This window comes from Echeneis naucrates, chromosome 12, assembly GCF_900963305.1.
Source record: "Echeneis naucrates chromosome 12, fEcheNa1.1, whole genome shotgun sequence".
In the NCBI taxonomy this organism is placed as follows: Eukaryota; Metazoa; Chordata; class Actinopteri; order Carangiformes; family Echeneidae; genus Echeneis; species Echeneis naucrates.
The window spans coordinates 3,742,581-3,757,114 of record NC_042522.1 but is presented as its reverse complement, the minus strand read 5'-3'; the positions used below and the strand labels follow the sequence as shown (position 1 = coordinate 3,757,114).

The 14,534-nt window shown below is 41.4% G+C and overlaps 1 protein-coding gene across 1 annotated transcript in view; it reads left to right on the top strand.

Annotated features, from left to right (window-relative positions):
* tln1 (talin 1) overlaps positions 1-14,534 on the top strand; it is a 58,465-nt gene that overhangs the window by 12,995 nt on the left and 30,936 nt on the right. The window contains exons 6-18 of the mRNA XM_029515236.1: positions 2,277-2,429; positions 4,777-4,919; positions 5,006-5,133; positions 5,225-5,285; positions 5,424-5,528; positions 5,790-5,945; positions 6,223-6,324; positions 7,659-7,735; positions 7,814-7,994; positions 8,413-8,526; positions 8,612-8,720; positions 13,897-14,105; positions 14,186-14,284. Of these exons, the coding sequence (XP_029371096.1) occupies positions 2,277-2,429; positions 4,777-4,919; positions 5,006-5,133; positions 5,225-5,285; positions 5,424-5,528; positions 5,790-5,945; positions 6,223-6,324; positions 7,659-7,735; positions 7,814-7,994; positions 8,413-8,526; positions 8,612-8,720; positions 13,897-14,105; positions 14,186-14,284 (1,637 nt within the window). The remainder of the gene's footprint in view (positions 1-2,276; positions 2,430-4,776; positions 4,920-5,005; positions 5,134-5,224; positions 5,286-5,423; positions 5,529-5,789; positions 5,946-6,222; positions 6,325-7,658; positions 7,736-7,813; positions 7,995-8,412; positions 8,527-8,611; positions 8,721-13,896; positions 14,106-14,185; positions 14,285-14,534) is intronic.

Below are 14,534 nucleotides of genomic sequence, written 5' to 3'. Positions count from 1 at the left end.
CGATCACATCACATCCGTATCACAATTAGATATATAAACATATTCATACACTAGAAATACAATATACACTAGATATTCAATCTTTGATTGAATATCAAAGGATACAGTCAACCTCGTAAGTATTTTTTATTTTTTTTCTTCTTCTTCTTCTTTTTTTCCTTTTGTGGCCCAAGAGGGCAGAACGAGATATTGTTAAAGGCATCAATTTACAAAGACAGAAACACAATGTTTAATCTGCTATACACTGACAAGCAAGGTTTGGCAGTTATATCTTAGTTGTACCAAGTTGGAGCTGCTTTTGCCTTAACTTGTAAGATAGAATTGCCTTAATTTTTGTGGCAGAGATTCATCAAGGTGCTGGAATCATTCCTCAGAAATTTTGGTCGGGAGGGAAACATTTTTACACAATCATTGCATTATTTGGCTCTATGTGTGTTAGTCTTTTCCCACATGAAGTCCAAATAAGTCCAAATACTGTTCCACCATGACCGATCATTATTTGGAAGTTTGCTTGATGTTGGCCATCAGCAGCTACTGTGCGGACTATGCCTCCCTGGCTGACTCAGAGTAAGATAATGACAAAAAATTATTTGTATTGTGCAATATAGATTCATGTAGTTATACAAGGTACAACAAAAGATATTGTACATATAAAGAAAACTCAAAATAGATATAAATAAATATATTTTTTGCATTTTTAGTCGTAGCTTGCATGCTGAATAAGTGTGTGCACCCCTGCATTACAAGATGGTACACTGTGATCAAGAACATGGTCAGAAACGATACTCAGTTAGGCTGTGAATGGATGGACAATGCTTAGTTGGTATGAGAGGGCCCATAGTTATTCCAAAGTTATTCCCCACACTGTTACCCCCCCCATACCACCACTAAACCATTGACAGAAGGCAAGATTGATCCATGCTTTCATGTTGTGTTATTCCAGATTCTGACCACACCATTTAGTTGAAATTAAGTTTAACCAGTCTTCTACAGTCCGATTTTGGTGAATATGGATCACAGTCTCAATTTCTTCAGTGCCATTCGATGTAGTCATCTACTGCTGTAGCCTGTCTGCTTCATATGACATATTTGCTTTCAGAGACACTGCATACCAAGTTACTGCTACCTTTCTCCCAGCTCAAACCACTCTGGCCATTCTCCTCTGACCTCTGGGATCAAAAAGTAGTTTTTGTCCAGGTGAACTGTTCAGTCGATATTTTTTTCTTTTCTGGCCATTCTCTATAAACCCTACAGATGGTCACGTGTTAAAATCCAAGTAAATCAGCAGTTTTTGGGAAATTCACATTGGGCTGACAGGCACCTACAACTACGCCATGTTTATATATAAACATATAAACAAACACATAAAGTATAAAAAAAACAAAACCAGGGCAAGGTTGGTAAACAAAGAAAGCACACAAGTGGACTCAAATATGGCTGCTGAGACTACATGGCATGTTGAGAAGGGAGTGTTTCTTTGTTCAAACTACTTACCTGTAATATCCCATCCAGACATAATGCTGAGATGTGAATGTGAAATGCTCTGAGATGATGTTCAAAGCCTTATGGATTGTTTGGAACAAGGGAAACTTCTGAGGGGTGTACTACGAAGCGAGATTAGTGCGCTAGCGAGGTATGTTGAGCTAAAACCAGACTTTTCCATGTCACGAAGGTGGCTCTCTTTTAAACTGGCTATATCACCCCGGGAATTTATGCTGCGAACATAACCTGGTCCGGACCAGTTTTTTTTCCGACTTTCGGATTAAAGTCGGCTATAAAAAGCGCCGCCCCTTCATTGATCATCCTCCTTGAACATGACCTCACTGTTTCTGGAAAATCCAGTGCATTTAGGTACCCAAATTGTTAAGAGTTGCTCTTCGGACGGAGAGAGTTTGCCGTTTTCTGAAGATACTCTTTATGAATGATAGGCTACAGATTCTCAGCAGAGTTCTCCATTATCGTAATCTGCTTCTATTGGATGAAATATGCAGCACGTAATCGGACAAATTTTCGCCTAAACGCCCCTTTTTATGTGAACGCGCACAAAGCCTAATGAGGTAAGCCTGGGTCGACAAATCAAGAAGTTGATAACCGCCGTTGTGATACTCGCTATCTCTGGTTGGAGCTTTCGGCTTTATTGAACCACCTCACCCAAAGAATGCCCAGCTCAGTTGAGCTTCCTTCGTAGTGTACCCCTCTGGTCACCCCACCCTGAACAACCCAAGCATCTTTCTGTTGTCAGTGTAGCATATGACTTGTGTGTTTTTGTATGTCAGGCATAACAAACTATGACGAGTACTCTCTGGTGCGGGATATTGGAGAGGAGAAGAAGGAGGAAACTACAGGCACCCTGAAACGAGACAAGACCCTGCTGAGAGATGACAAGAAGATGGAAAAGTTAAAGCAAAAGCTGCACACAGACGATGAGTGTATGACAACACAGACACACACAAACTGCTACAGCTCTGTTAGGGTATGTTACCACCCATCACATGTCTTTGAAAATGTCACACATACAGTTAAGCCCACAATTATTCATATCCCTGGCAAATTTTGAGTTAAAGTTACTTTTCTTCAACCAATAAGTTATTTATTTATTTTATTTATTTATTTTTGATTGGAAATGACACAGACCTCTCCCAGAAGAAACAATGTACAAGACACATTGTTGTGGAAATAAAATATTTCTCAGCTTTTATACACATTTGAACAAAAAGTGGCACGTCCAAAATTATTTCTAGCCTTCTCAGTAAACAATAGAAAAACCTTTGTTATTACAGCAATCAAACACTTCACTTCACCACTGGCATTTTTGCCCGTTCATCTTTTGCAAGTTGCATGAATTTTCCTATAGACTGTGACAATTTGTCATGGCCATGGAACATTTTGGACATGTTACTTTTTTCTCAAATGTAAATAAAAACTGAGAAGTATCCCCCTCAAAGATTCCTCTTGTATTGTCTTGTCTTATCTTTTGGGAGAAGCCTGTGCCATTTCAAATAAATAAAAAAAAATTTGTTGAATAAAGGTAACTTTAAGTCAAAATTTGCCAGGTGTATGAATAATTTTGATCTCAACTATATATGAAGGAAGTGTCAGGGAAGTCAGAATCCAATCCTCAAACACTGGTTAGTCAAGCTACACAGATACAGTGGGGAGAACAAGTACTTGATACACTGCCGATTTTCCCACTTGCAAAGCATGTAGAAGTCTGTAATTTTTGATCATGGTACTCTTCAACTGTGAGTGACAGAATCTAAAACAAAAAAAAAAAATCCAGAAAATCACATTGTATGATTTTTATGTGATTAATTTATGCTTGACAATATGCTTGACAATACATATACACAATACATCAGAAAAACAGAGCTTAATATTTGGTACAGAAACCTTTGTTTGCAATTACAAAGATCAGACCAGTTTGCTTGACCAGGATTGCACACACTGCAGCAGGGATTTTGGCCCACACCTCCATGCAGATCTTTTCCAGATCCTTCAGGTTTCAGGGCTGTCGCTGAGCAATATGGACTTTCAGCTGCAACTTTGAGGCCAACTTTGGAGTCACTCCCTAGTTGTCCTGGCTATGTGTTTCGGGTCGTCGTGCTGGAAGACCCTCCCACGACCCATCTTCAATGCTGAGGAGGGAAGGAGGTTGCCGGCCAAGATCTCGCGATACATGGGTCCATCCATCCGTCACTCAATACGGTGCAGTCATCCTGTACCCTTTGCAGAAAAGCATGACGTTTCCACCTCCGTGCTTCATGGTTGGAATTGTGTTCCTGGGGTTGTACTCATCTTTCTTCTTCCTCCAAACACAGCGAGTGGAGTTCAGACCAAAAAGCTTTATTTTTGTGTCAGACCACATGACCTTCTCCCATTTCTCCTTTGGATCATCCAGATGGTCATTGGCAAACTTCAGACGGACCTGGACATGTATATCTGCGATGATTTAAGTAGGGGGACCTTGCATGCACTGCAGGATTTTAATCCATGACAACGTAATGTGTTGCTTGTGGTTGAGACTGTAGTCCCAGCTTTCTTCAGGTCATTGACCAGGTCCTGCCGTGTAGTTTTGGACTGAACAACAAGGTGAGATTTGCATGGAGCCCCAGACCGAGGGAGTTCAATCAATCGATCGTTATCTTGAACATCTTCCATTTTCTAATAATTGTGCCAACAGTTGTTACCTTCTCAACAAGATGCTTGCCTATTGTCCTGTAGCTCATCCCAGCCTTGTGCAGGTCTACAATTTTATCCCTGATGTCCTTACACAGCTCTGGTCTTGGCCATTGTGGAGATGTTGGATTTTGTTTGATTTAGTGTGTGGACAGGTGTCTTTTATAACAGGTAGTGAGTTCAAACATGTGCAGTTAATACAGGTAATGAGTGGAGAACAGGAGGGCTTCTTAAAGAAGAACTAAAAGGTCTGTGAGAGCTGGAATTCTTAATGGTTGGTAGTGATCAAATACTAATGTCATGCAATAAAATGCAAAGTAATTATTTAAAATTCATTCACTGTGATTTTCTGGATATTTGTTTTAGATTCCATCACTCACAGTTGAAGAGTACCTATGATAAAAATTACTTGCATGCTTTCTAAGTGGGAATACCTGAAACATCGGCAATGTATCGAATACTTGTTCTCCCCACTGTATTTACTCTCTGTTATGAGTAAACATGCTCTGAACAGTGCTAACCTTGCAGCTCTGATGAAGCAGTACCAATACAGACAAGGAATCTGTCAGAACTTTGACTGCCTTTGTGATTTGTCCTCAGTGAACTGGTTGGATCATGGCAGAACACTGAGGGAGCAGGGTGTGGAGGAAACAGAAATGTTACTACTGAGGAGGAAATTCTTTTACTCAGACCAGAATGTGGACTCCAGAGACCCTGTCCAGCTCAACCTGCTTTATGTGCAGGTACACATGATTCACATAGACCTTTAAACTCTTGAGGTGACCCCAGTAGACTGACTGTGTGGGTATGTGTGTACGTGTTTGTACAGGCTCGTGATGACATCCTGAATGGCTCTCATCCAGTCTCCTTTGACAAAGCTTGTGAGTTTGCAGGTTACCAGTGTCAGATCCAGTTTGGAGACCACAACGAAGCCAAACACAAGTCTGGATTTTTGGAGTGAGCTCTGCCTTCACACTCTCAGTTTAACATGACCATGTGATATGTATATCTGCGATGTTTGACTTGAGTGGAACTCTTCCCTCCTCAGTTTGAAAGAGTTCCTACCCAAAGAGTACATCAAGAATAAAGGCGAGAAGAAGATTTTTCAGGTGAGAGCACCTCCCAATGAGATAACTGATCTGACCCTCTCTAATCCTGCCTATATGTGCTTTGAGGTTTGGTGCTAGTCTAGAGAAATTCCACTTTAGAAGACTACCTTTTTGTAGCCCATTCTCTTTTCTTTGCAGGCTCATAAAAACTGTCAGAACATGACAGAGATTGAGGCCAAAGTCAGCTATGTCAAACTTGCTCGGTCTCTGAAGACCTATGGCGTTTCCTTCTTCCTGGTCAAGGTGAGGAGAGAATTGCAGCTATTTTCATAAGCATTTAAGAGGAGGTTTAGATCTGAAATGACACCCCTGAACTTATTAATCACAGAAGGAAAGTATGTGATTATATGATGTAAATTGTTCTGCATGTTGGAGTGACAGTTAAAAAAAATAACTTTTAACAGTACTGTGAGATGTATTGTTTTGTCTCAATCACATGAACAAACACAGGGGATCAAAATAGATCAGACCAGCGACTATGTCTCTTTGTCAAATCTGCTGCAGGAGAAAATGAAAGGCAAAAACAAGCTGGTGCCTCGTCTGCTGGGTATCACCAAAGAGAGTGTGATGAGAGTAGACGAGAAAACAAAGGAGGTGATCCAAGAATGGAACCTGACCAACATCAAACGCTGGGCTGCATCACCTAAGAGCTTCACACTGGTGAGTTCTTCATGTTGCTAATCCTGAAGGGAGGTAGACTGCATCAGAACCATTGCAGTTTACAGTCCCTGCAACCACCTGGAGTCACAGCTGAAATATATTCACAACATATATTTTCTACAAAATGTCTACTCACAGACATTCTCATAAGAACCTGGTTTATATCATTAAAGTGCATCAAAAAAAGGTTTGAAGTGTGAACAGTGATTGTATTGACGCTGTCACTCTGGTGGTCTGTGGACTGTAGCTGCATAAAATGTCTGTGTTCTGCTGGCAGGATTTTGGAGACTACCAGGATGGGTACTACTCTGTGCAGACGACTGAAGGAGAGCAAATTGCGCAGCTCATTGCCGGCTACATAGACATTATCCTCAAAAAGGTAACACTATTCTCAAAGTTTTTTGCTTGGGGGGGTTAGGTTGAGCCCCCCTTCCTGCCTTCAGTGCTGGTTAGGTTGAGCGATGGAGAGGGAGAAAGGAAGGGCCCAGAGAAAGAGGGGAGATTAAGAGGGTGGGAGAAAGAGAGGAAATGGGGGAGAGGGATAGAGAGAGAGCAAGAACAAGAGGAGCTACTATGCAATAAAAATGTATGCAAAACATGCTGATGTAAGGACGAATAATGCCTAGTACCACTAAATATACACCAATAAATATTAGCAATAAGTGAAAATAGGACTTTCAGCTGAGGTGACAATGGGAAATGATCAATAGTGTTTAATGATAACTAATGGTAGCTATTGTAACAGCATTTGTTGAGCAGGAACAGAGATGATTTAACACATGTAGGATAAGGATAAGGAGACAGAGGACAGGAGGGATAAACGCAGATTACAGGAAGAAGCAAAATTTGTGACATCTAATGGCATTATATACATATATGAGGGAAGTGCTCGTTGCATTCACCAGCAGTCAAGGCCTATTGCAGGAGAACTAAAGAGTAATTGATTTTTCTTTAACTGTAGGCTTTGTTGTAGAGAAAGGTTTTAGGCCTGATCTTGAGAGCTGCAAGAGAGTCCGCCCCCTGGACTGACGCTGAGAGTTGGTGTAGAAGAGGAGCCTGATAGCTGAAAGATCCCCCTGATTTACTCTTGGAGACTAGAACTCACAAGTAAACCTAAAGCTAGAAAGCGAAGTGACCTACGGAGTAAATAAGGAACTATGACCTCTGAGATACAATGGACCTTGGTCATTAAAGGTTTTGTAGGTTGGCCAATAGATTTAACTTCTACTGAATTTTACCAGGAGCCAATGAGGAGAAGCTAACACAGGAGAAATTTGATCTCCTTTTTCTAGTTCCTGTTAATAATTGTGCATCATCATTCTTAATCAGCTGTAAGCTTTTTGAGATTTGTTGGTACATCAAGATAGTAATGAATTACAATAGTCTAGTCCAGCGGTAACAAATGCATGCACTAGTTTCTCTGTATCTTCTCGAGACAAGATGTTTCTGATCTTCACAATATTGCATAGGTGAAAGAAAGCTGTTTCATCCTACTATGTTTACATGGAGAGATGTGAACATATGCAGCAAGAGCTCTGAGGATGATAACTTTTTATATTGTCTCATTTTGATGTCATGATGGAAACAGTTTCCTGTTGATTAGATTAAAATGTCTCAGTATCTGATCCTTTTTAAAAGAGACAGAGTAACAATAATAAACCAAGTGTAAAATCTGCTCATGTAACTACTGATGTCATCACTACATGTTCACAGAAAAAGAGCAAAGACCACTTTGGCCTGGAAGGAGATGAAGAGTCAACCATGCTGGAAGACTCTGTGTCCCCCAAAAAGTAAGAGTGTGTATGTATAAACATTTAGCTTGTGCCACTACACCCCTTTCACGTAAAATGTCTCTTCTTCTTCTCCAGGTCCACATTGCTGCAGCAGCAGTTCAACAAAGTAGGGAAGGTGGAAACTGGCTCAGTGGCATTACCAGCCATTATGCGCTCAGGAGCTGGAGGTCCAGAGAGTTTCCAGATGGGCTCCATGCCGCAGGCCAAACAGCACATAACCAGTGGACAGATGCACAGAGGGCACATGCCTCCCCTGGTACTCTGGTTCTCTTCTTCACTTATCAATTGCTGAACTGTCTGAGCTCAGCAGTAAACTTAAATCTGAAACAAAGTTTAATACTTCTCCAATGTTCAAAATAAATAGCTAATTAAATGCGCTTACATTATGATTTGTCAGTCTGATGTGTCCTCTGAGGACCATTAAAACACATATTCCTTTATCAACACACTGTACTTGATTTATACTGACACACCAACAGACTGTCCTGCAGTCACAGTTACTCACTACAGCAACACATGGAAAAATCTCCAATGAAAATAGTCCTCAATAAATTATAAGAGGCTCCAGGGGTCTTTGAACAAATTTCTTAACAGTGAAGACTTACCATAAACAGTGCCACTGTTAATCAGATTAGACCTCTTGTGTAACTGGCAGTGTCTCTCTGTGTCCGCAGACTTCAGCACAACAGGCTCTGACTGGAACCATCAACTCCAGTATGCAGGCTGTCCAGGCTGCCCAGGCCTCCCTGGATGATTTTGATACTCTTCCCCCACTGGGAACTGATGCTGTGAGACTGACTCAATTACTCTAAGGCCACATTGCTCTGCCCTTTCTATGGCTGTGTAACTTGGAAGTTTGTCTCTGTGTTGAAGGCCTCTCAAGCCTGGCGGAAGAACAAGATGGATGAGTCCAAACATGAGATCCACTCCCAGGTGGATGCCATCACAGCAGGCACTGCCTCCATGGTCAACCTCACTGCAGGTAGGATGCACTCAGATCCTTCCATGTTTATATTCACTCATCTGTTCAGACATTGTAAACATTTTTCTACTTAAACGTCAGTATTCATCACTGCCAGTTTTGACCATGGCAGCAGATCCCAATAGCAGCCATCAGATCAACTGCCAGGCTCCCAGTCTTTTGTGGGCTGCCAGTCTCTCAAATGTGATGGGTGGATACACAAAACTGAAAGGACAGGCAATTTTGAGACTTGATGCCATGTGGTACCTGTCAGTGTCTAATCCATTGTATGCATCGAGGAGTAGGAGGTGATGATGTCATATGTACATCATATGTACATCTTGACTCTGTTGACCACTGTTGAACCATGTGAATTAATAATTGACTTTAATTTAACTGAGTTATCCAACATTGTGTAAAGAGGTGGAATTTGGGTGGAGCTGAGACCTCTGTGCATGACGGTGTGTGGTAATTATATGATATATGATGGGTTAGGGTTAGGGTTCGGGACCCTAACTCCATAAACTCCATGTATATAAAAGATGATGTAGCTTCTGGGTCTGAACAGAGAAGCCAATGTTAAATTTACATTTTATGTAATGCCAAATCATTATAGAAACTTAAGTTTTTTAGCACTCATACCTGGAAGCTGATGATTGGCTTGAACATCAAATGATGTCATCATCATGAAGGTGTTAAAGAGACCCAACATATCGTGCCGGAAATTTTTAACTGTAGGCTTTGTCATAAAGGAAGGTTTTAAGCCTCTTTCCAGTTGGTTCCATAGAAGAGTAGCCTGATAACTGAAGGTGCAGCTCCCAATTTACTCTTGGAGAATCTAGGAACCACAAGTAAACCTCCATCTAGAGAGTGAAGTGACCTACTGGGACAATAAGGAACTATGAACTCTTTCAGGTACAGTGGAGTTTGGTTATTCAGAGTGTCGTATGTTATTAGAAGGATTTTAAATTCTATTCTGAATTTTTCTGGGAGCCAATGAAGAGAAGCTAGCAAAGGAGAAATGGCAGGAGCCAATCTAATGCCATCCAGAGTGGTTAGATGTAGGGTTGAGCCGGATATTCGGCTGAAACAAGTATTTGGAATGGATATAGTAATTTTGACGAGTATGAGTAGCATACCAGTATTACGAGTCAATATCCGTGCATGGCCTGAGGGAAAAGTCTTCCTCAGGGTGTCCTGTGATAGATACAGAGCACAATGCATTATACTCTGAAAGCCACGTCAGTGCTCACTGGACAAGTTTGCAGCCGAGTGTGAAGTGGCTGGGATGAGGATCAGCACCTCTAAATTGGAGGCCACAGTTCTTAGCAAGAAACCGGTGGCATGCGTACTCCGGGTAGGAAATGAGTCCTTACCCCCAGTTAAGGAGTTCAAGTATCTCGGGGTCTTGTTCACAAGTGAGGGTAAGATGGGGCATGAGATTGGCCGGAGAATCGGAGCAGCAGGGGCGGCGTTGCGTTGGCTCCACTGCACTGTTGTGATAAAGAGAGAGCTGAGCCAGAAGGCAAAGCTGTCTATCTACTGGTCAGTCTTTGTTCCTACTCTCACCTATGGTCATGAGCGATAAGTCATGACTGAAAGAACGAGATCGTGGGTACAATCAGCCAAAATGGGTTTCCTCAGGAGGGTGGCTGGAGTCTCCCTTAGAAATAGGGTGAGAAATTCGGCCATCCAGGAGGGACTTGGAGTAGAGCCACTGCTCCTTCGCATGGAAAGGAGCCAGTTGAGGTGGTTCGTCATCTGATAAGGATACCACCTGGACGCCTCCCAAGGGAGGTGTTCCTGGCATGTCCAGCTGGGAGGAGGCTACGGGGCAGGCTGAGGACCAGGTGGGGAGATTATATCCCCTGGGAGCACCTTGGGATGCCCCAGTCAGAGCTGGCCAATGTAGCTGGGGAAAAGGAAGTTTGGGGTCGTCTGCTAGAGCTGCTACCTCCACGACCCGGCCCCGAATAAGCGGATGATGATGATGATTATTTTTACACGCTAGCTGTACCAGAGAAAAAAATTGTACAATGGGAAGCTCACATATGTGGGTCTTTCTCATTGTCCCATCTGTTTGCCTTCATTTTTTTGGAGAAATGAATGGCCAGAGGTGACATACATGGATTTACGACTATCATCATTTTAAAATAGATTTTTATAATCCAAATGTCTCATTATTGTTCGCATTCTCACTGTTTCCTCAGCGGGTCAGGTTTTTTTCTGCTTGGCTTGCACTTCTTACCTTGGTGTAATACAAATTAATCTGTAAATAAAAATATATTGAGCAACTTCTGACTAACCCATATCAATTTCAGGCTTAAAAATATAACTTTTGTATAAACCATGCCTGCTTCCATATTAATTCCAGCCTCTTACGAGTACGAATACAGATACAGATAATGTAAATGGTTGAACAGATAGTGGTGTACTTGCTCATCCCTAGTTAGATGCTTAGGTAATGCTTCGGTGCTTTAGGTGCTCAGTGCCAAGTACAACAATTTCAGTTTTGTTCATTATGAATCGAATTGTGAGGTAGTCAATGATCCCCACCCCTAATATATATGGTGAAAAGGATCAGTTCAAGTACATAACCCTGTGGAACTCCATGATTAACTAAAGTGTGTGAGGAAGAGTCATTGTTGACATGGACAAAGTGATATTCACCTGATAAATATGATTTAAACCAGCTCAGGGCAGCTCCTTTCATTCCATTGTTACGTTGCAATCTTGTAATAGATTATTATGGTCACTGGTATCAACAGCAGCACCAAGATGTAACAGGGCAAGTATGGAAACCAATCCATCGTCTGACGCCATTAGAATGTTGTCTGTGACTTTTACCAGCCCTGTTTCTGTGCTATGATGTACTTAAAAACCTGACTGAAATTCTTCACACAAGCCATCCTTATGCAGATGTGTGCATAATTGCCAATAATAATAGCCAAAACTGGATCATGGTTTTTTGAGGAGAGGCTTACTAATGGCAATCTTGAAAGGTTGTTGTACATGCTCAAGAGATAAACTCACATTGATCAGATCCAGAATGTGTGTGTTAATTCGTGGGAAAACATTTTTAAACAGCCTGATAGGTATCGAGTTCAAAAGACAATTTCATGATTTTGATGATGAGACTATAGAAACTATCTGAGAGATCTAAAGGTGAGAGAGATTCCAAAATACAAAGCAGGCGTTACAGTTGATTCAGAAGCTGATGCATTTGATAGGGGAGTACTGCCAAATGTAGCTAAGTCACTGCTGAATGTTGGCTCTAATTGTCATGATTTTATTTTGAAAAAAAGCCCATAAAATCATCAATGGTAAGAGCTAAAGGAATCAATGGTTCCACAGAGCTATGACTCTCTGTCAGCCTGGCTACAGTACTGAAGAAAAACTGGGGATTGTTCTTGTTTACTTCTATCAGTGCTGAGTAGTAGGAGCTTCTGGCACTGCAAAGAGCTTTTTTTTATACGTTTTAAAGCTTTCTTTTCAGGCTGTGTAGAATTAATCGATATTACTGGACTGCCACTTCCTTTCCTATTTCCATGATGTTTGCTTTAAGGCACGAATTAGAGAGCTATACCAGGGTGCCACCCTCTTCTGGTTCATCTCTTTCTTTTTCAGGGGTTCCACAGAATCAAGATTTGAACACAGTGAGGGTAGGGGAGAAGTCCTCTGTCGAATATAGACATGACAGTTTAGCTCAGCAGCCAATTACTGCAAACTCAAATGTTATTAGGTAATGGTCAGAGAGAAAACTGACTTGAGGAAATATTAATTGGTCAATTTCATGGTTATATGGTAAGGGAAGATGATTGAACAGTGAGGAGGTTCCTTCACATGCTGGGAAAAGCCAGTTGAGTCTAGTAATTACTTAAATGCAGAACTAAGGCTGTCATTGACAACATCTACATGAATATTGAAATCACCCACTAAAATTATTTTATCTGTACTAATTACTAACTCTGAACTCAGAGATATCAGATAGAAACTCAATAAGGAGTAAGGACCAGGTTGATATACTGTCACTAGCAGAGCGGGTTTTTCAATTTTACAGTTTGAATGGGAGCGACCAAAGGCAAAGTTTTCAAAAGATCTATAACTAGATTTTGGTCTAGGATTGATTAAAAATCTGGAATGAAATATCGCAGCAATGCCTCCTCCTCAGCCCGTCGTAATATAGATTAATTTATACAAAAATATTGTCTGCTGCAGCCAGGTTTCAGTGATCCAAAATAAATAAATAAGATGATCAGTGATCAGATCATTAACTAGAAGGTATTTACATGATTGTGATCTGATATTCAATTGTCCACATTACATTTTTTATACTATTTAGATCCTAACACGTGGTAGTTTTAAATTCAATTGGGTTCTCGTTTTTATCTTAACTTCTTTTTACCTTTGGATACCTCTGGACAGACAGTTCTATAGACATCGTTTCTATTGTATTATGGGCAGGGAACCGCTCTGAAGCACAGAGAAGAGTGGTAAACTGCAGCTCTGCCTCCTGGCCTGGACTTGGGAATGTCATGGTTTTAACTTTCTAGTAAATTTGATCAGATTTCTGGATATGAGAGCAGCATCCTCTCCGGTGGGATGTACACCATCCCTCTTAATCAGGCAAGGTCTCTCCCAGAAAGTCTTCCACTTACCTATGTAAACCACATGAGATGATGAGATGATGAGTGTCTGCTCCATATCCAGGAATAAATAAACACAGAGCACACAGAGCAGGAGAAAATGAGAGTAGAAGAGGTAGAAGGAGAAAGAGAATGAGAGCAATAAGCGTTAAGATAGATTAGCAGAGCTAAGGAATTGCTGGGTGATTTAGAAATTAGTGAAAATTACATGCTTAACTAACTGAGTTGAGTGAAAATTAACTGTTGGTAATTTTAAGTGAGTGGCTGATTTAAAACTCAGAAAACCACAGAACTAAGCATACGGAGATAGGCGACACAAAGTCAAACTGTACCACCAGTGATTGGAAATTACGTACCAATGTCAGCAACATGTCAGCACCTTGTCTCTATCCTCAATATTAGGTGAAGTTGGTCACCATTTAACCAACTTCAATTTCAGGGACCAAGTACTAATACCTTCTTGTCAGAGGCTGGCTCTGGTTCTGCTGTCTGTAGTTGCTGCTTCTAAAACTTGAATTTTGTACTGATACAGTTGCCTGTGTGTTGGTCAGGTGACCCAGCAGAGACTGATTATACAGCAGTGGGCTGTGCTGTGACCACTATCTCTTCCAACCTGACTGAGATGTCAAAGGGTGTGAAGCTGCTGGCAGCACTCATGGAAGATGAAGGAGGGAATGGGCAGCAGCTGCTGGGGGCTGCAAAGAACCTGGCTTGTGCCGTCTCTGACATGCTGAAGACAGCTCAGCCTGCAAACACAGAGGTACGTAACCTGGATGCATTCACACAGAAGACAGATGATGTGTTCGTGTTTAAATTTGTGTTTATGTGTTGTGGTTGTAGCCTCGTCAGAACCTCCTGCAGGCTGCAGGAAACGTGGGCCAAGCTAGCGGAGAGCTGCTGTCTCACATTGGAGAGACCGACACTGATCCACAGTTCCAGGTAGGTCAATATTTGTCTACAGTGTCAGCTGTAACTGATCCTCATCACCTGATCAAAACTTTATTCGCGCCTTGGGGCCCTGCACAGAGTCAATGGAACTCTATAGCAATAACTATATTGTTGTTACTTGTGTTTCCTATTATTCCTCTTCTGTCAAAATTTTTATTCGCCACTTGACCATGGATTTGAAAAAACCCAACAAATATATATCAAAACGTGCGGCTTGGTCTCGAATGGTGAGCTATATATT